Consider the following 25,611-nt stretch of genomic DNA (forward strand, 5'->3'; position numbering starts at 1 on the left):
TAAAAGTGACAGTAAGGTGCTATAGGGACTTGAATAGGAACCTCGCTGGAATTGGTGCAACTGCTACACTGTCCATAGAAGTACAGAACATGACCAAATACAGCAGCAGGCTTGTGCACCATGCGACACACGGAGCTCACGGATAGTACAAATCAATCTCTCTCTTCGAAAAGCATGGAACTGAGATCGAGCGGGAGCAGATCTCTGTCGAGCAATCACAGAGATATCTGTGACTCTATCAAGCACTTGAGGTCAATCTTTGAAGATCCCAAAGGACGGGTTGACGATGGAGAAGCCCCCGTCGAGGAGCAGGTTGTGCCCGCTGATGTAGCGCGCGTCGTCGCTGGCGAGGTAGAGCACGGCGGCGGCGATGTCCGGCACCCGCAGGCGCACGCCCTTGAGGTTGGCGACGGCCTCCATGGCCTGCTCGAACGCCTCCCCCTCCAGCCCCACGTACTCCGTTGCGAGCGGGGTGGCGGTCGCGGCGGGCGAGACGCAGTTGACCCGGATCCCGTGGCGGCCCAGCTCCGCCGCGGCGTTCTCCGTGAGCGCCACGAGCCCGCGCTTGGCGCACGTGTACGCGTGCGACGCGGCGCCGGCCACCGCGGACGCCAGGCTGGACGTGCCGATGATGCAGCCGCCGCGGCCCGCGGGCACCATGACCCGCGCCGCGTGCTTGGTGCCCAGGAACGGTCCCACGAGGTTGACGGACAGCACGCGCTCGAAGTCCTCCTTGGTGCTCTCCCGGATGCTGTGGCACGCCGCGCCGCCGATTCCCGCGTTGTTGAACATGATGTCCAGCGTGCCGAAGCGGGCCACGGCGTGGTCCACGGCCGCCGCGACGTCGCCCTCGACGGTGACGTCGCAGTGCACGTAGCTGGCGGCGTCGGCGCCCAGCTCGGCGCAGAGAGCGGCGCCCGGCTCGTCCTGGATGTCCGCCACCACGACGCGCGCGCCGTGCTTCACGAAGAGCCGCGCCGTGCACTCCCCGATGCCGCTCGCCCCGCCAGTGATCAGCGCCACCTTGCCCACCAGCCTGCGCGCGCGCGCGTAAACAAATTGGCCACCCGTCATGTAATAATCAGACAAGTAAAAGCTTACAAATTGGACAAAAAATCGCCGGAAGATCGAATCAGCATGGCAGGGATAAAACGGAAGGTAACTAGCTAGTGTTCTTACTTCCTTGCAGCGGGAGGAACTTCATCGGAGCTGCTGGCTGCCATGGCTCTACTACCCTCTGCAGTCTGCTCTGCTGCGAGGATGAGGATCTAGTGTTTCTACGACTTCTTTGCACACCGGCTGGGATGAAACTTGGGAGTAGCTGATGTTTTTTATACTGCTGCTGCTGTGCAGCGCAGATGTTGAGCAAGGCGGGCATTTTAAAATTAACAAGGCGTTCTGCGATGCCATTGTTTTGTCGACGGGCATCTCCGAGTGTTCAGAACTTCAGATGCCCCTCGATCTCATAGGGCAACGCCATTGTCGGGTCTTGAGGGCGTCCTCAACAAGGGAACGTAAATCGCCGGCTGATACAAATTAAAAAAAAAAGGAAAAAAGCTGTGAGCCCCACAGCATAACCAAGAGTGGGTCTCGGCAGCAGATTTCTATAAACCTGTACGAGCTAGGCGAGGAGCTCGTCGCTAGCTATTCAAGTTTAGACGTTCTCTTTCTGCCACGTACTCATCTAGCTAGCTGTACCCGTTGGGGACTCCTGAGATCCGGTGCGATACCCAAATTAAAATGGATTTTCAACGTAATATTTATAGCCTCTAATAAAATATTTATATGAAAGATGTATTTTAGGTGTTAGAAGAGCATAACCCAAATATGAAAGAAATAGTTGTTTTTTTAGGTATTTTTGTTAGAGAAGACAAAAATAGATATTAAACCATTTAACTATAACATTATCTAACGAATGAAAAGATCTTGTATTTTGGATCGTGGTCATTGGAGAGAGTTCGACAACGTCCACAGTAGTGCGTTGAAATCGCTAGCTGAGGTGGCGTTCAAATAAAGGCCCTATTTGCTTGTCTTATGATCTGTACTTTTTAACTTATTTTTTCAGTTGAAACAATATTTTTTCTCTCACAACAAATCAGTCAGAAAAATATTTTCATTTATTTTCTGAAAAAAGTCTACTTAACCCCCCACCTATCATACTTGGTCTACTTCACCCCCCTCAACTATGAAACCGTCTGTTTTACCCCCTGAACTATCTAAAACCGTCTGTTTTACCCCTGGGGCGGTTTTCAGTGACGGTTTGCTACAGTGCCTTAGATTATAGAAAAATCATAGTAATACAATAATTAGCGTACCATAAAAATTTCACCACAATTGGACCATAGAAGCTGCAGCTATGAATTATTCCAATTAATTACAGATAAAATTGGATTTTCCAATTAATCTAAGGCTAAAGTAAAAATTGGTACTAAGTATCCGTATTATATATTCACTATGTAGATCTATCCTGTTGGAGTCCAATTAAAAAATTAGATTTTTTCATTTTTAGATTTTTCTATGATTTACTATGATTTTCAAAATTCCACGGAAAATAAATAAAAAAGGAAAATTCAAAAACCACGGTTCGTAGCAAGCCGCCGTGAAACCGCCCCAGGGGGAAATACACGTTTCACGTGATGGTAAGTAGACCAGTATATAGTGTTTATGATTTTCAATACGGATTTTTCAAAAATTCACCGGAAAACATAACAAAGGGAAATTCAAACGCTGTAGACGCCCTAAACCGCCCCAGGGGTTAAACAATGGTTTCATAGTTGAGGGGGTGAAGTAGACCAAGTATGATAGGTGAGGAGTTAAGTAGACTTTTTTCTATATTTTTTCGCGAAAGCGAACGATGCCAAAATAAAAAAAGAAACTTGATCTGCATACCATGAAAGCGCGTGAGGAGCAGAGACATAGCGCTCATCGAAACAAGTGCGAGACTAGCGCTTGCTTCATTGCTAGCGAGTCATTTTTCCGCGCTCTCTCCGCAGATCGGACGGGTTCACACAGGGGTGATTGGTTGCACGCAAGAGGCTATCACGAGCCTCATCCTAGCATTGTTCCATGTATTTAGCTGTGTTCGGATGTTTGTCTGGTATTATTTGTCTGTTCCATCTTATTTATCTTCACTCTTCTGTCCCATATGAATTCGTCTTCTCGATTTTCATTTCCTCGTAATACAGGACGACACGATGTACCCATGATACAGAGCCCCATGTGTCATACACTTAAAACTTCCATCTATCGGTCTGTTTGCTGATTGGTTTCTAAGTTGATAAGTCCGACTGATGCTGATTTGCTGTAAGAGAAGCACGGAGTAAAACCAACAAATGAACAAACCGCATGCATACAACCAAATAAAATATCATCTTATATCGGATCAACGACAAAAACAACAAAACATGACTGACTACACGGTATAAACATATATCTCACCGTCTTAAACCGGCTCTTCATGTCACCTTCATCACCGTAGCAACCAATCACCCATAGATGCTGGCGACTTCGATAGCCCGTTGGGCACGCCCTGAGAGCTGCGAAGTGGCGGCCATCGTTCTTGGATTCAGCTCCGGATCGGCGACTGGCAAGCGCGAGCCCCCACTTGTTGCTCGTCGTTTCCTCCAAAGCCGGCTGGCGCACTCGTGTTTTTTTAAGGTAGTGGATACTCCATACTAGGTGCTTCGTCGATCTGTCGATGGACATACGTGTCGCGCCTACAGTGTTGGGTACTGTGTTTTTTTGCGAACCAGTGAGGTGCGGCGTCAACTGAGCGCAGTTAGTGTGGCGGAAGCCGACGGCGCTGGGTTTTTATTGCTAGATAGACGTAGCGAGAAGTTCCCTGTCGATGGAAGGAAGAGGAAGAGGAAGATGGAGAGGAATCGGGTGGATCGATCATCAATCATAAAAACTCGCCTTGGGACTCTTTGGGTTCTTTCGGCGATATCAGATGGCTCAGCCCAGTCCACTCTAGAAAAAATGGGCTGGCCTGTTAAGAAGGAGAAAGCGAGGCTTCAATTAATTTTTGTTTTCCTTTTTCAGATTCTTCTTTGAAAATTGACTTGGGTTGGCTCATGTGATGATTCTGAGTTAAGGCCCAATTTTGATTCTATATAGTTTTAAAAAAAACCATGATATTCAGAAACTATAGCTTTAGAATCCATATAAAATATGCAAAACCATAGTTTAGAAAAAGCAAGTCTAGAGTTCTAGGCATACAACATTTTTCAAAACCATAAAGTCTTTTGTACTACAATATTCTAAAGTGACTATGGATCGCTAATTTAGATGTAAATGATCACATGTTGAGAAATATATATTTATCTATTCACTTATTTTGAAAATAGCAAAATATAGATAAAATATCTCATAATTAGATGTCACTTGTTTTTTTCTAGAACTAGAAGAACGCCCCGCGCGTTGTTGCGGAAATTGCTGGTGAAATTATACTACTTATATTTACTAATATGATTGAATAAATATCATAATACATGTTAGCGGATGATTTTTAGCATTCTGACGTGGACAACCAAATATATGTTAGTAAATGATGTAGTTTGCTAATGTGAATAGCTTGATATAGATGTGAGGTTTATCTTTATAAGAGATATAGATGTGACATACATACATATATGTATGCGCGCGTGGATGTGTGGAGAGGTATAATATGCATACATGATTAAGACATGTCTCCTTTTTTATCCTAACAAAAAAAAAACGTTTTCAAGGATGATTGGTCTTACCTATTGCCACTAAAAATACATTTGTAGATGCGGCTCATGTGTATGTGGAAATGGTCGCCTCTATAAATTGTTTCTGTTGTAGTTGTAGTGCTTTATGGTGCTCTAATTAAAACCAGAGTATTTCTTTCTAAAACTCCAAAATATTTTGCATCTAAATCTAGCCTGAATTTTCTTCGGATTCTTCAATTTTTTTTTATTTCAAGACTATTTTAGATGAGATTGTGGGGGTCGCAGAAGATAGTTGGCCGACCGCGCCGTACAGCTCAACTACGGCACATATATCATCGTGTTAGACTATCTCCAACAAGGAATCTATATGGGCACTCAAACCCAAAATGGGTAGCAACAGACCCAAAATCAGCCTCCAATAGTATTTTGGGTTGTCTGAGAGACACAACCTAAATATGAGCATCCCATCTCCTGAAAACCTATTTGCCAAAATGATTCTCTTTTATGTATGGTTGTTGGAGAAGATGCCGAATATGTATTAAACCTTTTGCCTGTAGCGCTACCCAAAGAACGAATGAATCTTGTATTTTAGGTGTTGTTGTCGGAGATAGCCTTATCTGCCGCCTGTCTATTCAGCGTGCGGCTCTTATCAAACTGAGCGGCAAGGTCCACCGTGCACGGCCTTTCTCTCTCGAGAGAATTCCTTATTTGACACTGGAAAGAGTCGTTCCTTTTTGGCCTGAATTTCTTCATTTCCTATTGAAATCAAACTTCATCAATTTCACTACCGTCAAATCCGTAGCTAACGGTGTTAACGGCTATTAAAGCGTTTGCCCTAAAAAAAGCGGCGAAGCAAATTTGAGAGGAAAAAAACCTGCGCCCGCCTCTGATGCATGTGCCCAGCTGCAAAAAAAAGGCACAGGTTTTTTTTCCTCTCAAATTTGCTTCGTCGCTTTTTTTCTAGGGGCAAAAACGTCTTTTTAACAGCCAGTTAACACCGTTAGCTAACGGATTTGATGGTAGTGTCAAATTAGGGATGAAAGTTGAAGTGAGTGTCAAATAGGGAACGAAGAAAATTTTAGAGCTAAGAAAGGAACGACTTATTTTCCTAGTGTCAAATAAGGAATTCTCTCTTCTCTCTACCAGCTGATCGATCTCTCTCACGGGATGATGACAGGGAATATCATCATTGTTAAGGATGATTATGTACGCATACATATGATACATGCATGCATGGTCTCTCTCTGTGTGTGACAGCTACGCTTGAGCAACAAATTAACCCCCAGCAGCTCAGCTGATGAATGAACGGAGCTCAGCCTCTCCTGGTCCGTATTCGACGCGCCTCCAGTTGAGCAGCATCATGGGCTCATGGCAGGTGATGCTACTTGTCCCTCCCCTTCTTTTATTTAATCAAGCGCCCCTTGAGCTCTGTGTGTTACACTCCAGTTCCAGGCACGCACCTAGCTACCTACCTTGAGCTGGTGATCGTGCGGTGGTGGTACATTGCTATACTGTTGATGCACATGCACATTGCACGTCGTGACATTATTGACGTGAAACACGACAGGTCTGAGGCTCTGTTCGGCTTCTATTATAAGCCGGCTTATCAGTTATAGTACATTATTTTTCTCTTCCAATAAACTGATCGTACAAATCAGCACAAACGACTTATAGACCAGCCAAACAAAGCATGCAACCGCGTCGGGGTCTATTCGCATTGCGATTTTTCACGCACCCTTGCTGATCAGTCATCAGTTCTCAATGCAAAAAACAAAGAATCTGCCCATCCGTTGCTCTTGTGTTTTGGCTTCCGGACCATTTGATTTTTTTTTCTTCACATATTCGTGCTTCTCTCGGCGCGCCGTCTATGTCCATGACGACCTTCTTCTTCCCCTCCCCCGCCGTCGTTATGGTCATGGCCTGCCTTCGTCCTAACCTGGCATGTCCCTCCACTACCCTCTTCATCGGCGTCATCGCCGCCTCTGTCTCGTTGACCGTCTCTCCTGAGCCCACCGCCAGGGCCTGGCTACTTCCATGAAAAATCTCTTCTAAGCCCATCGGAGATGGAGAAGAGAGGAAGATGCTAGAGATAGAGAAGAAGAAGAATCGAGTGTTTCGACGCTCTGTGAGGAGTAGAATTACGGAAAACAAATTAGGAATTACTACGATCGTAGGCATAGACACTGCTGATCGAGCACGCGCATCCGCTGTGCATGCCGCCATGGCAACAAACGCCGCGCTAGGCGAGAACCGAGCGTAGCTCAGGTGGCAAGGCCCGGTGGTTGGGACCTTGACGGCCAGGATCGAGCCCCCGTGGCTTGCGATTTTCTGGTCTCTCACCGGGTTCGCTCCAAAAAATAACTCTATTACCTCTCGCGCGTGGAGCCATAAAGAGAATACGACGCACCTCGTCGTCTACGGATCCATTGATGGACCCGGTGATCTCACAAAGGACGTGATCTAGTGATCTGAGTATAGTTGTAGATTTGTTTGTGTACGTATAGTGTAAGTGTGTGATGTACGTGCGTAGGGTTAGTGTGAGTTTGTACTTGTTGAGCGGATACTACCGCGGTACCGAGATGAGAGGCGTCAAAAAAAAAAAAACCACGCTACGCATACAGGCATTGATTGGACGTGTGCATGCACACATGCATGGAGCCCCAGGGCAGATGGGGTGCACGCATCACGTGGCCGTGACAGACTGACAGGCGCGCACACCATGACGCGTTTCGTTTCATTATTCGTGAGCGAGGAGGAATCTCTGGAGGGGCACAGGGCAAGGGTGCTCCAGTCAAGCGAAGCAACGAGGCCACCGAGCGGCCGGTTTGCTAATAATCTCGCGGCGCGCGCGCGCGCGCGACCTGTCACGATCACGCACCAGCACCGTCTGGTGCCCCCCAGCATATATGACCAGACCACAGGTCCACCGTCCACAGCACACGCATCTGAGACTTGGACGGATCAGCCTGCGCATGTACAGCAGCTCCACTTCCTGACTTCCTCCACCCATGCCGGCCGGCTGTTAGAAGAGAAGAAGGCAGAAAATGGGAGCGGCTCTCGATCTCCTGCAGGCCTGCTATCTGCTAACACGGTCACTACTCGTCCAGATCTGGCGAAACGTACGGGCGTTCGATTTGGAGGCGCAGCCGGTTCGTGCCGACTGCCCAGGCCCGTCCGTGAACCCGCATACGGCATACGGTAACTACGGGCAGCGCGGTGACGGCACGGGCGCGCCGGCGGCTGGGCTGGCGGCTTCTGCCTGCACTGGTGCACTGGGCAGGCTCGTGGGGGATAGCGCACGAGACGGCACGGGGGCTAGTAGAGCGGAAAATAATGAAAGCACCATAGCGTGGGTCCGTGGGATGTGCAGGAGGCAGAGGAAAAGACACTGCTCATACTCCTCCGTCCCCAGCAGGCTGCAGCGCAGGGCCGCATGTAAAATTCCTCGAGCTAGGCCTCGTTTAGATTACCTCTAAATTCTAAGTTTTTTCACATTCTCTCTATCACATCAATTTTTAAACATATGTATGGAGCAATAAATGTAGATAAAAAAAATAACTAATTGCACAGTTTTGTTGTAAATCACGAGACGAATCTTTTAAGCCTAGTTAGTCCATAATCAGACAAAATTTATCAAATACAAACGAAACGTGCTACAAGTGTCCAGATTAAAAAATTTACAAACTAAACGAGGCCCTAGCAGCTGTCCGCTGCGATACTAACCGAGCACGTCAAATCTAGCATCAAGGCCCATTGCGATAGCCACATGCGGCTTCATCCAATCCACCAGAGTACCAGACCATTGCACAGTGCTAGTATGTATGGACTGAGAAATGCCATCACCTACTGCTGTCGAAGGCTCGAAGGGCAAGCATGCCTGACGTTCAGCTATGAGAGGCGATGAGTTTCGACTTTCGAGAGAGGATTACTGAACGATATATAATGCAAAGGCAGATGAAACATACGATGAATTGCCGAAACAAAGAGGGATTAAAACAGATTAACAAGTTCCACAGTTTCCTTGGCCACTTGAATGAAGAGACAAGAGTCCCAAATGTAAAGGCAGTAGCCATAGCTAGATCCATAGGAACATTTTTTCAAGAATAACAGGATCGTCCAGGCTCTGCTTAAAATCGTAAGACATGGACACAAGAACACCAAGAAAGATGGAGACATTTATGTAGTAGTACTAGTAGTATGGTTCGGGGATGGATGAATTGATCGCTCACGCAGCGGCATCAACACATGAAGCTGCCGTTCACGCGGCTGTGGGCGCGGCCATGATGCTCTTGCTGGACGAGGAGCTGGTCGGCCTCAGCGCCCGCATGGGGCTGGCCAGCGCCCACGCCCAGCTCCGGTGGCTCCGCGACGAGCCGGTGCCCCTCGCGCTCCCGCCGCCGGCGCCGCTCCCGCTGTCGGGTGCCGAGAGCCAGTAGGATGACGAAGGCGCGGCCGCGGCGGCGCCTAGGCCGCCGCCGAAGAACCCGGCGCACTTGATGCGGTGGTGCTGGTCCTGCTCGTGCTCCTCGCCGCCGCCGCCCAGGTGGCGGCCCAGCGCGCCCGCTTCCGCGGCCTTGTTGGGCTTGGGCTCGCGGTGGGACTCGACGCGCCGGAGCGCGCAGTCGCCGAAGCCGGTGGAGAGGCGCTCCAGGAAGTCTCCCGAGAAGCTGCGGCTGCCGCAGCCCACGGAGCGCGACCGCGCCACCTTCCGCCCGAACGACGACGACGAGGAGCCTTCGCTCCGGCGGCCCGGGCTCTCCGCCGGCTCCACGATCGCCTCCAGCCGGCCCCCGAGCGACGCCGACGAAGCTGACGCCACCGACACGGAGTTCCTCCTCGCCGCCGCCGCGACGCCGCCGCCGCTGGCCGAAGCCGAGGCCGAGGCCGACGACGCACCCTGCTTGTGGTGGCTGCCGGACGACGAGGAGAGGTGGAGGAAGGACCAGAAGCTCTTCTTGCGCGGGCTGTCCGCGGTGATCGCGGGCGCCGGCGGCGGCAGCGGCTCCTCCGGCCGCGGCGCGACCGACTTGCTCCTCTTGAGCCCAGTCCCACCGCCCGGGTTCTGCGCGGGCATCACCTTGCACGACGCCGCGGAAGAAGGGTAGAGTGGCAGCGCCGGCGCCTCGGAGGAGGTGCGGTTGGACGACGGCGGCGTCGAGGACACTGGCGGCGGCGGATGGAAGGGGCTGGACTTGGACGACGACACCAGCATGCCGAGCTTCTCCTGCAGACAGAAGGCGCAGATGCCGCCGGCGCCCGCCCCGGGCCGCAGCGGTCGCGCCTGGCGGGTACGGGTGCTCGCTGCAGTACACCTGCGCCGTCCTGGTCCGCTGCCGCCGTCGCGTCCGCCGCTTTCTCCTCCATTCTTGAATGAATCGGTCAAGCTACCACCGCTGCTGGACGGATCTTGGCTATGCGAAGACAAGTCCCCGCATCACCTGCCGCCGCTTGCTCTTGAATCGGCGAGCTAGCTCTTCTTGGACAGAAGCAGCAGAGGATATGATCAGCTCCTCTTCACCCCGATCTGCTGCTTCTGCACGCACGGACGAGGAGACGAGCAGGGGAGAGAGGCAGAGAGCTTGGGAATGGAGCCAGTGAGCGGCACGGGCGCACAAGCGGATGCGGATGAGCAGCGAGCTGCAAAGCAGAGACTGAGGAGGCAGGCAGGTAGGCAGGGGTGGCGTGGTGCTCTCTCTTGTGCTCCGCTCGCGCCGCGCCTTTGCCTTATTATTTTAGCGCCACTTCCGCCTGTTTCTTTTTGTCCTGGTTCGTCGCAGACAGTCTGTGGGCCGTGACGAGGTTCCCATCAGGCGGAGCACGTGGGGGCGGGGGCGCATCTCTCTGCGCCGCTGCAGCAGCCCTGCCCCCGCTGCCCCGCAAACATCCTCTCTAACAGTATTTTTCTCTCACGATAAATCAGCACCAATCAACCCAAATCAGTTCAGAAACCAACCCAGCCAAACAAACGAAAGATTCATCAGTAGGCGTTGATGGAATGATCCCATGCGTTAACCACGTGTGAGCCAGAAATTACCGTGCTCATCCCAGTTTGGAAGCCCCTAAAACAATTGGCGTGCAGCGCCGGTACATTTGGGATTTGCGTTAGGGGAAGGATCGCGGTCATGATGGGCTTTGGCCGGGACGTATTCAGTTTGTTTTAAAGTAATCTAGGTTTAACGGATCAGGGATTTATGTTAACATGTGCTGTATGTAAAAGGTGCTGTTTGTTTTGTTGAAATTTAGCTTATGCCGATTCGATACGAGAGAAAAATATTATTTATTGATTTAAAAATACTACTGAACTAGTGTAGAACAGGATTGTCTAGACAGGATGTCACTTGACTTTTGAGTGCTTCTCGTAGGATGCGAGTAGCATGTCACATGGAGTAGGTCTAGCGCGAGTCTAGCAGGTTCTTCACTTGCTCCATCCATGTTTGTGACTGCTTGTGAAGTTTAACTCGAGTAAGGCTGTGTTTAGTTTTTAAAAAGTTTTCTAAAAAGTGTTACAGTAATTATAATATTGAATCTTACGATACTGCATGAAATATTAAATGTAGACAAAAAAAAAACTAATTATACAGTTTGGTTGGAAATCGCGAGACGAACGTTTTGAGTCTAATTAGTCCATGATTGAACACTAATTGCCAAATAAAAACGAAAGTGCTACAGTAGCCAAATTCCCAAATTTCACGAACTAAACACAGCCTAAAGTCGAGTGCAACAGTTCCATCGTGCACTGTTGGATACGCAATGTGCGCGAGTCAAGATGACCACCTCTGAGGCTCTAACGATGTGCCCACAAGCGGGGGGCATGGAGAACGGATGATCCAAAACGGCGGCTGTTCTGTTCCATCGCCGCTTGCAAATGGCAACAGGCCCAGCCGGACATGTCGTGTACGTACTATACTGCCTCCCCAGTACCCTCCTTCTCCTTGATCGGCTCCACAGTTTGGTACTGGTATCATGACCAGCAGCGGCCACATGCGTGTGGTGGTGGTGGTCGGAGCCGACGCTGATATGCGACCTCCGCCGCTCCACTGCCGCATGCTGCCCGCACGAGCCTGCTAGCGAGGCAGTTTTCACTACCACCAATTAATCTTCGCACAATATACTAGTATAGTCTAGTACTAGTGCATTATACATATCTGTAATCTGTACGTGTATATGTTACTCCAGATTAAAATAAACAGTACTTGATGTCCGTTGTGGAAGGAGGCACAAATCGTCCGTCGCCACGAGCCCACAGATCGGCACCGTGACAGCAGCGAGTGGCGCTGGCCAGTCAATCTGTGCCGGGCCTAACACGCGATCATGCATGTCCTCAACTCTCCCTCCCATGGTCAAAACGTGCTACACCTAATTAGTACTAAAAGAAACGAATCCATCTAAGCTACTTGTAGCGCTATCCAGGGTGGCGCATCGATCAACTGATGTGAAGTGGTAACGTGTCCAGCCTTGGACGGATCCTGGACGCGACTCGAGGGTGCGTGACACTGGCATTTTTCATGTCATGCCGGCCGGGCGTTTCTTTCCTCCGATCTGCAGGGAGAATGAAAGGTAACATGTACATTCACATGGGGCCGATGAACGAACCTCCTCCTAACCTGTTCACATCAGGGCATCAGTATCTTCTGCGACGCCCAACACCGTCAGTTCCGTTGCCAAGATACTGCACATGCGTGGACGGAGTAAAAAACCAGAGCCCGTCCATGTTCATCGGTATCCGTTCGACGGGGTTCCAGTGGAGTCCTTGGCTTCCCTGCGTGCTGTGGATGGCTGCTGCGAAACTGCGTACTACGTGCGACAGCCATTATACACTCCCAATACCCCGAGGCCAGGCATGGCCATGCGGCCATGCGTGCGCTTTCAATACTGGCAATGGCAGTAGATCTTGCATGCATGGCCTCTGTTCCAGGTGACACTTCACACTTTGATGAAAGTAATTAAGCTGCAGGGCGCCAGACAGCAGAAGTCCAGATTCAACATCACTCTCGTTATGCTAACATCTTCAATGTGGTGACGCAACACAATGGCTTGATAGTGGTTAACCGGAAAACCAAAACTATTAGAGACGACCTCATCATCATTGCTTTAGCCTCGAGTTCGAAAGGCTCTCTTTGATTAATAGTCTAAACATTGCCAAGGTTTGCCAACTATTTTCACCAAGCTGGCATCAGGTTTGGTAAACAAATACTTTTGTGTCACTTCGGCAAGCACAAGGCATGTGAGCTCGTAACAGATTTGAAAGGAAAAATCCTTGCCACAACTGTAGCTATGAACCAAGGTTTGGCCCAACTTGTGTAACTTGAGACGCCATGAAACGTGGTAAACTGTGTAAGTTGAGGCTATGAAACAAAACAGGCCCAATCGTCTTCAACATAAATTTTTTAAGAAACATCAACTCCTAGAAAAAGAAAAAGAAAATCAATATCGAGAACATTGCTGCCGAGACGTATTGATCAGCCTCAATGTCAAGGTTCTTTTTTTGAACTGTATATTATCAATTAGTAGTAAAACATCTAATGAAGAGAGTGGACGTGGTTGCAGAGACACCAAATTGGAATTAGGTTTCAAAGGCAACATTCAAAGTGCACAGAACCACAATTTTAAAAAAAAACTTGATATGCAATTTGATCAACACCGCAACTCCACGAGTACCAAACAAGAGTGAAGCTGCAAATACACTTGATCACAAACAGCGGCAAATAAACCAATTCCCAAAAGGGGAACATAATCAGCAGATGACACAAACAAATTATATCATAATTCAAACGGGAATCTTGGTTTTAAAAAAAAAGGGGACAAGCTGGAACAAAGGGCAAGGAATTCCGATCGTCTAATATCATGTATTCAACACACAGAACTAAGAAAACTAAGTGCACAGGTTCACATTTCTTTTCGCTATTCAGTATTGGCAGAAAACCGAAATTTTGTATACGTTACAGGGTTAATAGAGACTATATTGCAACCACATACAATGAAGTGTTCTAATCATACCTGAACCATAGGACATGATAATGAAATTTTGCCTTTCGGCCAGATGCGCGAACAACAGAGGAAGGTAAATTTTGTCAGCTAAATGCAAAAAAAAAAAACAAAAAAAAGTTGTTCGTGGCTGTATATCTCAAAATAAGTTTCTGAAACCATGAACTTGCAGGTAAAACAGACATTGCGTGTCAATTTCTTTTATCAAAATTCTGTGAATTCAGTATATTTTTTTTTCTTTTTCAATTTATGTACCAACTTACCATTCCCTAGATAGAAAGTACTAAATGTAGCATTTTAAAATGTTTATTTAGCATTTATTGAGATATTTGATGTAATGGTGCATGGAATAATTCAAATGGTTCTTTTTCATAGACTGAAGTCTTTCAAGGATGATACATATACTAGTGACATTGCAAAAAAATGCTGGAAGGCAATTCTGTCTACCTCCTATATGGAAAATGTCCACATGCTATGCTGTTGAATCTAGCATGTGCAAAATTTCAATATAGGAGGTAGATGCATGTCCTAAGGATGGAATATACCCAAAGACTTAGCCTTAGATACGAGTGCTTGGAAAACAGCTATTCACGTGCCTGAACCTTGATTGCTTCTGCTGGGTTTCAACTCTAGCCTACCCCAACTTGTTTGGGACTTAAAGGCTTTGTTGTTGTTGTTGTTGAGGTAGATGCATGTCCAACAAAAAAAGCTAATGCTAGAGTCCACTACACAACATTGGCTACAAACTGCGAAGAACAATGACAATGCCTTCATATAAAAGACTTCTTATGTATAACTACGTAGGGTAATTTCATTGCCCATTTACTAGCATGACTTACTCAGTCATCTTGAATATAAGATCTTAATACACTTAGTGAGGAGAAATATTCTAACTTACTTAGGCACCTTATAAGCCTATATTGTTTACTTTAATCCAAATTGATTACAGACTAAAATAATTTGAGGAAGGAGATCTTGCCTTTGCCAACGGGTTAAGATAGATTGTCCACAAAAGCTCCTATTGCCAGTGCCATGCATCCTTCCTTCACCTGTCAAGGTAACATAATGCCCTAATTGCCAATGTCTCGTATCATCTGCCAGCACAATAGAACTTAACAATAATAGACTACACATGCTAAAATATGATAAAACGGATAATAATATGCAGCTCAACCAGTGTATCTTCAGTACAGAAGCATACACTTTCCATTGCCGCAGAAGGATCAATCTGAAAAACCATGACACAGTCAAAACATTTCTGTGTTCCAATAAAGATCAAAATAGGCACCAGCGCCCAGCGGTGAGGCTGTGATTAGGTCATAGGCTATGGACTATGAGGCTAGGCATTCAGACGCCAAGGTGACCATATGGTTAGGTCAAATTGGCATCATGAGTTGCTGACCCAGGACTCACCTCCTATCTGCCACATCCTGCTATTAAGGGTTTGTTCCTAGCTGCGATTGCTGAATCGCCAATTATTGAATTGCCAAGATTCCTTCATATAGCTTAGCAGTTTTACCATAGCCAGAATCTATCATTTTATTTCTATTCCTTATAAAGTTTCATTCTACCAAAATATCTTAGTTCAAAAATACACCATCTAAATACACATCTTCACTTTTTTCTGAACTACAGTATGGATCTAAAATACTAAGATGTCGCGCTGAAGTGCAATCTAACTTTTTCGTTACTCACAATTCATCAGTGAAATCCTGTTGCTCTTCAGTGTTACTAACATTTCTGTACGCAGACTGCTGGGTGATCATGGGCGAAGTAGTCTTGGACCAGAATTTGAAGATATCCATGAAGCAATTACATCGACAAGAGTTTCGACGTCTTTTGAGATCTGTGCTCGTAGAATGCCTGAGTCAGTACCCAAAGTGGTACCAACCTCCCTAGCAACAGCCTCCCATGGTGTACCCGTTGTCAGATTTGCCAGTAGTTCACCTCCACGGTTCACTGCATCAGCCATTGCTGGTGGAACATCAGGAAGAACCTGAAGAAACACAACACAATTACTTTTTCAGAATTATAAAATCTTTGTTCCAGCAATGGCTTTGCCATTAGCTCTGAAACATGGAAGCCTGAAAAGAAAAATAGTACCTGTTGTAATGGTAGCCCATGATCCCCAGGAAGTGATCGAATTGACATATCAAGCAACGAGCTAATAGCTGCTTCGGAGCTTAGTACTTGTGCAAGGGTAGAGGTTTCATCAATTTGATCATCTTTGAACTTTATTAAGAGATTTCGAGAAATTCCATAGTAGGATTTTATCTAAAGAAAATTGTGATGCGCCAGTAAGACAACATGCATAGAACAATTATAGAATAATTCACATGAGAATCTTGGTTATTCAGCATAAACAGATTGAAACATAAACACATAAGAGAACCCTAAGATTGGTTATAAGTGAAACTTTGAACTGAGAATTCTGATAATCTCTAATAAATAGGTACTGACAGAGATGTCACAGGCTTACAGCACTGTAAAGCACCAGACACAATTTGAGATAATGTTCATAGATTTTATCTGTGTTGATAAACTCAACGTATGTTTAGAGAAGGTTTGATTAAACTCACATTAACTAGTATAACAATAACTGTCACCATTTCTCGCGTGGGTGGTTTACATATAATTTTACATTTCAAATATTCAAAAGAATAGTGCTAACATACCAGGCGGCGTGTCTCTTCTGGTTTTGGAATGAAGTCCTCCCGCCCTTGTACTAAGTCCATATACAATGGAGGAAGTTGTTGAAGTAAAGGTAGAAATTGCTTAACAACAGGTGGGCTTAGATTCTCAAGCTGCTTAATGGCTGCTTCTGCCTATTATGCCGAAATTATAAGCTAGTAAGCTACATATATTGAAGGTTTCAAGAAGGAAATATAAACGCATCCAGCTAGTCATCACATGAGAGCAATATATGTTATATGTTTAGGAGAGTGTCATCAGTAAGAATATTTAAGAAAAATAAATAGAATTATCTATAGAATTCTTAATTTGAAATGTACCCAAAGACTTAGCCTTAGATAGGAGTGCTTGGAAGACAGCTATTCACGTGCCTGAACCTTGATTGCTTCTGCTGGGTTTCAACTCTAGCCTACCCCAACTTGTTTGGGACTTAAAGGCTTTGTTGTTGTTGTTGTTGTATAGAATTCTTAATTTCACATCCTTCAGTCATTGCTAACTGATGAATCTCAGGAATTATCTTCCATACTGAGTATGACACTTCTAAGAAATTTAGCTAAATGGAAGACATCAAGAGTCAAGACAGCAAATGGGGTAGAAGGGCCGAAATGGCAAATCATAAAGCACACTATAAAAAAGAGTGAAAAAAATTCTAAATTTATATGGAATGTGTGCCACCTCAATTGACATTCTTACGAGTAGCAAATTCTCAATTTTCCAATAAGAAAAGTAAATGAATAGGATTCATCCAACAAGAAAAGTAAAAGGAGACAACTTGGCCGGAAAGAAAACGTATATGAAAATTCATCATACCATGGAGTGGAGAAGAAAAACAACCTCATACTATTTTCCACTTATCTTTTTTTTTTTTTAAAAGTCATGCCATTCCCATGTTTAAAAGTAGTTATGAAATAGAGTGCCCTACGAAGCTAAAAAATAATATCATGGTAGTTTTGTGGTATTCAATAAAAGTTGTTATGCTTAATTGAACAGACAGGACATTCTAGTTAATACAGAAAAGTTCAAGATATATTTCTGTTATCCGGGACAGTCCGCAAAACAGATACTACCCCAAAGTGAACATTGACAGTGCAAGCATGAAAAGGTAACCTGCATAATGTGTTAAACATTTCGAGGAACAGTGTTAACACCAAAGTCACAGAAACATATCGTACCCCAAATCGGATTGTTGGATATGATGTCAATTGGGACAATATCGGGCCAAAACTTTGTGCCATAGGAACAATTACAGGTGAAAATAGTGGGATTGCGGAGCTTGCCTCCTGCAACAAATGAAGAGCATATAAACTGGTAGTTTTTCCATAAGCATATTTTTTCTGGAACAGGCAATTTGAGAAGAAAAATACTTGGACACAACCTTCTCTAACTTGCAGTAGGGGATAAAACCCCTCCTGTTTTCATAAAAAAAAAACCTTCTCTAACTGGAAGCACACAAAAAAACTAGATGGTGCCAAATGCCACCTGATAATGGCATATATGGTTCATATAAAACTAGTGTTTGCATGTCACATTCAAAGAGCCACATCGCATGTTAAAAATGATAGCACTGTTCTATGGACTCATACAAAACATCTCACATGTCTTTGGCATTTACATCCCATGATGTATGAAAATGGAACTTGAAATAGCAAGAAACATCTCAGCTAGTGAAGCAAAAACATCTGGAATATGCAGTTCTGTAGTATCACACGCAACCAATTATTTTAGATATAGTACTAGACATCCTACACTCAAATACCTGTTTCACAGACCAACTCCCTTATGTATATTGGGATGGAGGACTAAAACTGAGTCAAATTTGTAATGATACATGCAGCTAAAAGAAACAGTAACCATACCTACATGTGGATAGGATGAACGGCGAGATATGCAAAAACATACCTTGTTGTTAAAGGACATCAATACATTTCCACTTCGCTGCACAGCATATCTTGATCCTGGAATACAAACCATTAAGAAGGACAAATTATACAATTGTAGCAAAAAGAAAAGGACAAAAAGAGAGTATTTCATAAACAGAAATTGAAATCAGATGCAAGGTAAAGTCTTACCAATCAACATGTGGATAACAGATCCCAAGGAATGTCCAACACCAAATGTTGGGAGATCATTTACCTGTTTAAAATTTCATATACTTAGTACAATGGACAGGATCCTGATTTATTAAACAGATAGCTTTACTTACAGGCTCATCCAAGTTTCTCAAACACCTGTCAAACTTAAATTGAACTTCATCTGCAATGAAGAAATGGTCAAAGCCGCTCGAATAAGGCGTCGCAATCACCAAAGCTCCCCTAGAAAACGAAGAGATAAGTGAGCATTTTTGCACTGGAAGTAGGGATCCTAACTTTAGCTATACTAGAAAAAAAAATGAACAACTGCATAAGTCATAATGGAAGGAATTGGATTAGACCAGCAGTCAGGTAATGACAAAGTTATCTGTATTTTTTATCCATAGATGAACAAACACAGGAGTACTCCTTAAAGCTCACATGAACAAATGAGAAGATTAGTTCAGCAGTTGGCGGTCATGCTGTAAAGCGCCTTCGTTTCAGGACATTCATGTGGCAATGCTTTGTTTGAGAAAACAAACTCAAAACACATGGAAGTACATCCCAGGTACAAAACTTGAGCTAACTCTCTGTACTTTTCATAAAGTTCAAATATTACTCTTCCTTGATGACAAGAGGATCACAAAGCTCATTCATCAAAAATAATAAAATAGCTCATAGGAAACAAACTTGGGTGGTTTGACACTGCTTTTAAACATACCTGTTCGCGAGACACTCGAGGAAGAAGCGGTATGTGATCTGGGGAGCAGCTCCGACAAAAATTCCTCCAACAAAGTGGACAACAAATGATGGCTCTGAGGACTTCGGTCTCAACACCCATGCTCCCTACCATAACAATCAGCACTAATCAGTAACTTTTATTACGTATCTAGACATATCGTATATCCAGGTGCATAACAAAAGCTATGTATGTAGTATTTAAAAAGCCAAAACGACCTATGGTATAATCCGGATATAAACACAGAACTCAACCGCAGTGAAGGAGAGAGCCACCGAAACGCACCTCGACTTCGGTCCAATCTCCAGTCGAACTCCAGCCCTCCCGGGACTGCTTTGCCGCCTCCGTGATCACCCTACGCGCCGTCCCCCCCAACAGCGAGGTAAGAGCGGGGCCGAGGTTCGAGAAGAACAGATGAAACTACGGAATGATCCACCGCCTACCTCTCGATCTGGGAATAGAGCTGTATCGACCCGTCCGAAGGCGCCGCGGAGGTCGGTGGCACGGCGGGGCGGGGCCCATCTGCGTCCGGAGACGAGCAGCACGAGATGGCGCGCCTCCGCCTCCTCCCCCTCCCAATCGACGCCGCGACTCTACCCCGCGACCCCGTGAAGAGGCGCGCGGACGACGCCGAAGCCGCGCCGCCGCACCCGCGCACCCGCACGGCTGACGACAGTGGCTGAGACGCCGCCGCCATCCTTATCATCTCTCCCGCGCCCCCCAACTCCTGCCGCCGCGACAGCCGTACGTATTTTTCTCGTTGCGTCTCCGCCTCAACCACCAGCTGGAGTGTCACGCGGCACGCGCCCGCGACACTCGGAGCGGAGTGCGTGCGGCGACTGGCGAGCCCGCCTCGTAACCGCCAGCGCGGCACTGGAGCCGCACGATGCCAACAGACGGGGGCGTGCGGACCGTCCGATTTCCGTCCCTCAGGAGCGACCCGACTCGTCGTCGGACGGGTCAAACCCCGCAAAAGTACCTTCGACTTCGTTCCCGTTTGGCTTACGCTGCACACCACTCCGCAGCGTATCGCACCGGCACACGTATAGCTTTGCTTCCACGCCTAGTCGCCTAGTCGCCTACAGTTTCAGCTTGAGGCAGCTGCTCACCGGCAGCGCAGAACGGACGACTGGACGAGAGATGCAGCGACGTGCGGACGATGAGGGAGGAGAGGGGCCGAGCTGTTCGAGCACTGACGGAAACACCAGCAGCGCTAATGCGAGCACGAGCTCGAGCACCGCTGCTAGCAGCGGCGCGAGGCGGAGCGGTGGCGCGGCGGAGGGGCGGGAGAGCAGCCCCAGGTCGGCGCCCACCATCAATCTAAGCCAGGAGTACAGGCTCGCCATCCACACCCAGTCCTACCAAGAGATCTGGGATAAGATCCACGTAGACGGGGACGGGGACGAACAACGGGAGGAGGGCTTCGGCGGCAACGGCGAAGAGGAGGAAGGAGGAGAGGAAGGAGAAGAGGGGGAGGACAGGGTCACCCTGGCCGGTGTGCTCCGTCCGGAGGACGCGGTGGTGGAGCGCGCTCTTTCAGACGCGCCCGACACGGAGCTCACCCGCCTCGCCGCGGACTACTTCCGCAGCACGCACCACGCGTCGCTGCTATGCCTCTCGCTCCGCCGGGCGCTCCGCCGCGCGCGGGCGCTGTTCGGGCCCATCACGGACCTGCTCGCGCTCATCCCGCACTCGCCGCAGCTCGCCGCGCCGCACTGCGACTGTGCGTTCGACGCCTTCCTCCTGTTCGACCAAATGCCCAATCCGTTCCCGGCGCCTGCGGCCGGGTTCCAGGCTATGCGCCGAAGCTTTGATGGCCTCAAGAACCACCTCGACCTTCGCCTCCTCAGTGTCCGACGCAGGCGCCGTTGGCTCCGCTGCGCCAAGCGCGGGTCAGGTATCTGCCTCATCGCCTGCGCCACCGGCGCTGCCGTCGCAGGCCTCGTGCTTGCGACACACGCCATTACCGCACTGCTGACGACGGCCCCTGCTTGTATTGCATCCAATTCTTCCTGCTGTCCACTGGCTGCCTCGATGAAACGCCTGCAAAAGCACATGGACCGGCTCGACGCCACGGCTAGGGGCACCTACGTCTTGAACAATGATGTGGCCACAATTGAGCGGCTGGTGGGTAGGCTCCATGCCACTGTGGAGAGCGACAAGATGCTTGTCCGCCTTGGGCTGGAGCGCGGGAGGGGGCAGCGCCACACCATAGAAGAGGTGGTATGGCAGCTCAGGAAGAACCACCCTAGCCTGGTACGGCAGCTTGCTGACCTTGAGGAGCATATTTGCCTCTACTTTGCTGCCGTCAACCGTGCCAGGTTACTCCTTGTACACCACCTGAATGCGCAGTCTGATGCTGAAACTGAGTCTCCAATGTCATGACTCATGAGTTTGAGTCTCAAGACCTCATTAGCCCCAAGCAATCTTACACTGGGTCACCATGATCATGAGTTTGAGTCTTAACCATTAGCCATATCTTTCTTGAAGAATTAGTTCATGTTTCGCGCCAAATGATGCACAAATTTCTTGTTTTAATAGTTTAGACCTTTTTATAGTTCGATACATTTGATCTTCTGTACTTTCAGAATTATTACTGTGCCATTGTAACAATGCTATGTTCTGAATAGACACAAAGTCTTAACATTCTAAGAACCGAATATTTGGAAAATTGCCTCCATATATTATCATGACAGTTATGTTGCAAGCAATGTGTTGCTTCTGCTTTTCAGAGTTGCCTCGAATACTCAATCAATCTTTGCATCGCCTATTATATTGGGGTTTTCAAACTTAGAAAGGGTCACTGTGCGTTCATAAACCCGGGGTCCCAAATGGACCCGCTTCCCTGCAAAAACTCGGCCCAGCAGACGGCGTAGCAACAACGCGTGCCTCCCGGGCCGGCCCAAATACATAACGACAGGCCGGGAGAATGAGCTGGTCTCCGACCGGAAGGCCAGGCCAAGGTGGGGACACAGTCTGACTCCAACCTCCTTTTACGACCGGGGATACGCCGGACCTCTACTCGCGGCTCTTCCCCGACCGACACGGTCGGGGCCGACTAGGAACGACCGACCAGAGACGCCCGCTCAGTGAGGGACCGGGGATCAGGCGGAGCAGATAAGGTAAGGCGCTCAAGTCAAACCGCAATACCGAGGACCGTACCCTGCCATATCAATTTTTTTTAAATTTTAACACTTTTTGTAAAATAATTTTAAATGTAACACTATTTTTTTTTTAAAAAACTAACACTTTTGGCCGCGCCTATTATCATGGCGCGGCGAAATGGTGGCGCGACAGGAGGGTGGCGTGGCGAAGACCGGGGCCACTGACCGGTGACGTGGCAAGGTCTGCCGCGCCACCGATCTTGGCGCGGCACTGACGCGCCACGGAACATGGCGCGGCAGGATCAGATAAATATTGCCCGCGAGCTGCCCCTGCCCCGAGCCGCCCGCCCTGCCTCTGCCTGCAGCCCCTGCCCAAAGCGCCGCCGCCACCGCGCCCGCAGCGCTTGCCGCCGCCGTGCCTGCACGCCGACCACCGCGCCTGCACGCCCGCCATCCGGCCGCCCGCACGCCGCGCAGAGCCCCGCCGCCCGGCCGCCCGCGCTCGCTGCGCCCGCCCACTCCGGCCGCGCCACGAACGTTGGCGCGTCACGGCCACCGGCCGCCCGCCCGCCCGCTCATATCAAGGTAGGCTCTCTCGATTTCATATTATTATGATTGTTATTTTAGTTAGGGTTAGTGATTTAGGATAGTTAGGTTAATGAATTTGTTAGGATTTGTTAGCGATTTAGAATTTGGTAGGGTAGTGATTTAGAATTTGTTAGTGATTTAGGATAGTTAAGGTTTGGTTAGGTAGTTAGGGTTTAGGGATTGATTTTAGGTTTAGGTTAGGTAGTTTTGGTTAGGTAGTTAGGGTTTAGGTTACTGTTAGTTAGGGATTTTGGGTTTAGGGATTGATTGTCGGTACGTAGTAGTGCGTGATACGGCGATTTGGATGACTTGATGAAGTTTCGTCAAATGCTTATTTTTCTAGTGAAGTTGTTTAATATGTCTGTTAATATTACTTTGAATATATACATGTGCTTTCATATTATATTTGTATTGCATAACTAGTAGTTCAAATTTTGCATTGCTACATAATGTTAATTTGGATATTGTTAATTTGAATACTCTAATCCTTTGTTTATCAATTTGTAACAGGATGGCCCCTCCCACGCAGCACCCGTTGTATCCCATTCTTGAGGTGGAGTACGATGATCAACACCGAGCACACATCTTAAGTGACACCGACACACAGGTGGCCTTGCCTACTTTGAGGCTCCGCACGCACACTAGGGTGCACCAGTGGGACGAGCGTTACACGCCGTATATACTGCAGCTGTAGATAGGTGCGAGTCCCTTCTTTGTACGTAAACATTCTTATAACAAATTTGAGGCAACTAATAGTCATTCTATTCTTATAACAGGGGGAGGCCTGAGACCCACATGTTCCACCTACCTTACGGCGAGATAACCTTGACCATGCAGGACGTGAAGGTTATCTTTGGCCTTCAGTTGGGGGGGGGGACTTCCAGTGACAGGGATAGTTGACAATGATCACTAGAGGGAGCTGGTGACTCAGTTCACTAGCTTTCTTCCATCAGACGACGAGGCTCCCAAGAAAAATAAGTAAGCAATTCAAGCCTATTTAATACTTGCATTGCTTTCCTGCAATCATCGGGTCTCATTTTCTTTGGTCAATTTTAGGAAAAGTTTCGGTGTTTCGTCGTCCTAGATCACAGAGCACTTTGAATACTTGGACCCATAGGCTGAAGAGGCTCAGATCGACAGGTTCGTGAGAGTGTGGCTCTGGCACTTTCTTGGTGCTTTCCTCTTCCTAGACGCCTCGGGCAACACCATCAGCTGGATCTTCCTTGACATACTACGCCAGCCATGGGAGAACATAGCGGCGTACAGCTGGGGTAGCGTAGTCCTAGCATGGACGTATCAACAGCTATGCGTTGCCTGCCGTCGCACCTCAGGGCATGCGAACCTTGGGGGTTGCTCCTACCTACTCTAGGTTTGGTATTAGGAACAATGGCCCGTTGGGAGGCCCCTTAATACAGGTTTACCGGTAAGTACTTCAGTTCACTATATTCTTCGAGGCAGTTATATATGATGAAATTATTAATGGCTAAATTCATTATCAGTGTTCAATGCAGCAATGGAACGAGCATGATACACTCCCTACAGCTCTGTATATCTAGACAAAAGCAGAGTTAGTTAGAGGGAATGCGAGGCACAAGTACAGGGAGTACACGGACAATCTCGACGTCCTGATATAACACCAGGTTACACTCTCTTTACTATCATACATGTGTCTTATTCGATGTACACTATATCATAACCTAACTCAATTACGAAATGTTTAGGTGTATTGGTGTCCTTGGGATGCTCCGGAGCTCGAGTACTATCTAAGTCCTGTCACTAGGGACGAGTCAGACGAGTATCGTTGCAACATCCCTCTTATTTTCTTCCATGTGGTCGAGATTCACTTGCCCATCAGGGTCTACAGACAGTTTGGAAGACGGACAGGCTACCCACCACCGCCTTACTCCACCAACCAAGGATTGCACAGGTGCATTATCAATTAATAACGAAGCTATAATTCAGAGGTCTGTGTGATACAACTAACATCGTTTTGTTGCAGGTATGACCGCAGGAAGAGGTACAAGACCAAGGATTGGCACGTGACACACAACGCGCACATCCACTTGTGGGAGACCAGGGAATGATAGCCGGTCCATGCGGGTCCTCCACACGACCAGCACATCTTCGACGAGTACCTGCAGTGGCTTCATAGGTCTACGAGAACACATATCAAGCCCCTATACACTAAGGAGGCGATTGGCGAGGACTCGGAGGAAGATGTGATCGAAGATGTGTACGACGTTGCCACTCGGGAGGACACACAACTACAGAGAGCCCTGCTTCAAAGATACATGGTAAGATACTTGAATGGTACAATTTGTTATCATTTTGGTATTAAGTATGTGCACTAAAACTGTCCAACCGCGTCTTTGTACCCAGGCGACATAATTATCAAGGATGTCCAACGAAGCAGCGTTTCGGCTTCACGAGTCTAGAGGGCAGGGGCCAGGCGTTCTCGAGGCTTTTGTGGAGGTAAACATAAACTTGTTCCTTCGAAAAATATTTCTTTATTGTATATGCATTTGGAAAATGCACTAACTTTAATGTCTATTTATGCAGAAGGTGAAAAAGAGTTGCAGGAAGCTAGCTCAGAAGCTGAGCTACATGGACACTCCTTATGTGGAACCGTCACTCCCGGCGCGGTCGGGTGGCACGTCTTCAGCCTCTTTGAGGACACTAGCCGGCTCTTCTCAGCCGGTGGCAGGTGCCACTTCCGTAGTGTGTACACCACCACATTATAGCGC

The 25,611-nt window shown here is 47.6% G+C and overlaps 3 protein-coding genes, 1 long non-coding RNA gene and 1 pseudogene across 8 annotated transcripts; 2 read left to right on the forward strand and 3 right to left on the reverse strand.

Annotated features, from left to right (window-relative positions):
- Window positions 1-51: 51 nt before the first annotated feature.
- LOC136498528 (momilactone A synthase-like) lies at window positions 52-1,287 on the reverse strand. The gene is made up of 2 exons (XM_066494435.1): window positions 1,180-1,287; window positions 52-1,036 (listed from the first exon to the last, which is right to left on the reverse strand). The coding sequence occupies exons 1-2, from the start codon at window positions 1,221-1,223 to the stop codon at window positions 253-255; spliced, it is 828 nt and encodes a 275-aa protein (XP_066350532.1). The 5' UTR covers window positions 1,224-1,287; the 3' UTR covers window positions 52-252.
- A 7,384-nt stretch (window positions 1,288-8,671) lies between these two features.
- Window positions 8,672-10,587, reverse strand: LOC136497471 (uncharacterized; annotated as a pseudogene).
- Window positions 10,588-14,469: 3,882 nt separating this feature from the next.
- LOC136496549 (uncharacterized) lies at window positions 14,470-19,978 on the reverse strand. 5 transcript variants are annotated; one of them, XR_010769079.1, is made up of 11 exons: window positions 19,619-19,978; window positions 19,461-19,530; window positions 19,158-19,282; window positions 18,571-18,679; window positions 18,437-18,500; window positions 18,267-18,322; window positions 17,540-17,647; window positions 16,352-16,501; window positions 15,780-15,950; window positions 15,372-15,672; window positions 14,470-14,725 (listed from the first exon to the last, which is right to left on the reverse strand). XR_010769079.1 is itself a non-coding variant. In XM_066492255.1 (11 exons), the coding sequence occupies exons 1-10, from the start codon at window positions 19,879-19,881 to the stop codon at window positions 15,439-15,441; spliced, it is 1,350 nt and encodes a 449-aa protein (XP_066348352.1). In that variant the 5' UTR covers window positions 19,882-19,978; the 3' UTR covers window positions 14,470-14,725; window positions 15,413-15,438. The 5 variants fall into 5 exon arrangements, 3 of the variants coding, with proteins under 3 accessions (XP_066348352.1, XP_066348353.1, XP_066348351.1); XR_010769080.1 differs by having other exon boundaries at window positions 14,470-14,770; XM_066492255.1 differs by having other exon boundaries at window positions 15,413-15,672.
- A 302-nt stretch (window positions 19,979-20,280) lies between these two features.
- LOC136498507 (UPF0496 protein At3g19330-like) lies at window positions 20,281-21,813 on the forward strand. The gene has a single exon (XM_066494424.1). It carries the CDS (start codon window positions 20,316-20,318, stop codon window positions 21,558-21,560), a length of 1,245 nt encoding a protein of 414 aa, XP_066350521.1. The 5' UTR covers window positions 20,281-20,315; the 3' UTR covers window positions 21,561-21,813.
- Window positions 21,814-24,633: 2,820 nt separating this feature from the next.
- Window positions 24,634-25,326, forward strand: LOC136496353 (uncharacterized). The gene is made up of 3 exons (XR_010769034.1): window positions 24,634-24,794; window positions 24,867-25,161; window positions 25,247-25,326. It is a non-coding gene; the product is annotated as an uncharacterized lncRNA (long non-coding RNA).
- The last annotated feature ends 285 nt before the right edge of the window (window positions 25,327-25,611 follow it).

The sequence above is a fragment of the Miscanthus floridulus genome, chromosome 12 (assembly GCF_019320115.1).
Source record: "Miscanthus floridulus cultivar M001 chromosome 12, ASM1932011v1, whole genome shotgun sequence".
Lineage (NCBI taxonomy): Eukaryota > Viridiplantae > Streptophyta > Magnoliopsida > Poales > Poaceae > Miscanthus > Miscanthus floridulus.

What these genes read in the sequence shown, in the direction of transcription:
- LOC136498507 (XM_066494424.1), top strand. Translation starts at nt 20,316, where the DNA reads ATGCAGCGACGTGCGGACGATGAGGGAGGAGAGGGGCCGAGCTGTTCG.
- LOC136498528 (XM_066494435.1), bottom strand. Translation starts at nt 1,223, where the DNA reads ATGGCAGCCAGCAGCTCCGATGAAGTTCCTCCCGCTGCAAGGAA. An exon ending in GTTCCTCCCGCTGCAAGGAA is followed by an intron (nt 1,037 to 1,179) that starts GTAAGAACACTA and finishes GCGCGCGCGCAG; the next exon opens with GCTGGTGGGCAAGGTGGCGC.
- LOC136496549 (XM_066492255.1), bottom strand. Translation starts at nt 19,881, where the DNA reads ATGATAAGGATGGCGGCGGCGTCTCAGCCACTGTCGTCAGCCGTGCGG. An exon ending in TGTTATCCACATGTTGATTG is followed by an intron (nt 18,323 to 18,436) that starts GTAAGACTTTAC and finishes TTTGTATTCCAG; the next exon opens with GATCAAGATATGCTGTGCAG. An exon ending in ATCCAACAATCCGATTTGGG is followed by an intron (nt 16,502 to 17,539) that starts GTACGATATGTT and finishes TCGGCATAATAG; the next exon opens with GCAGAAGCAGCCATTAAGCA.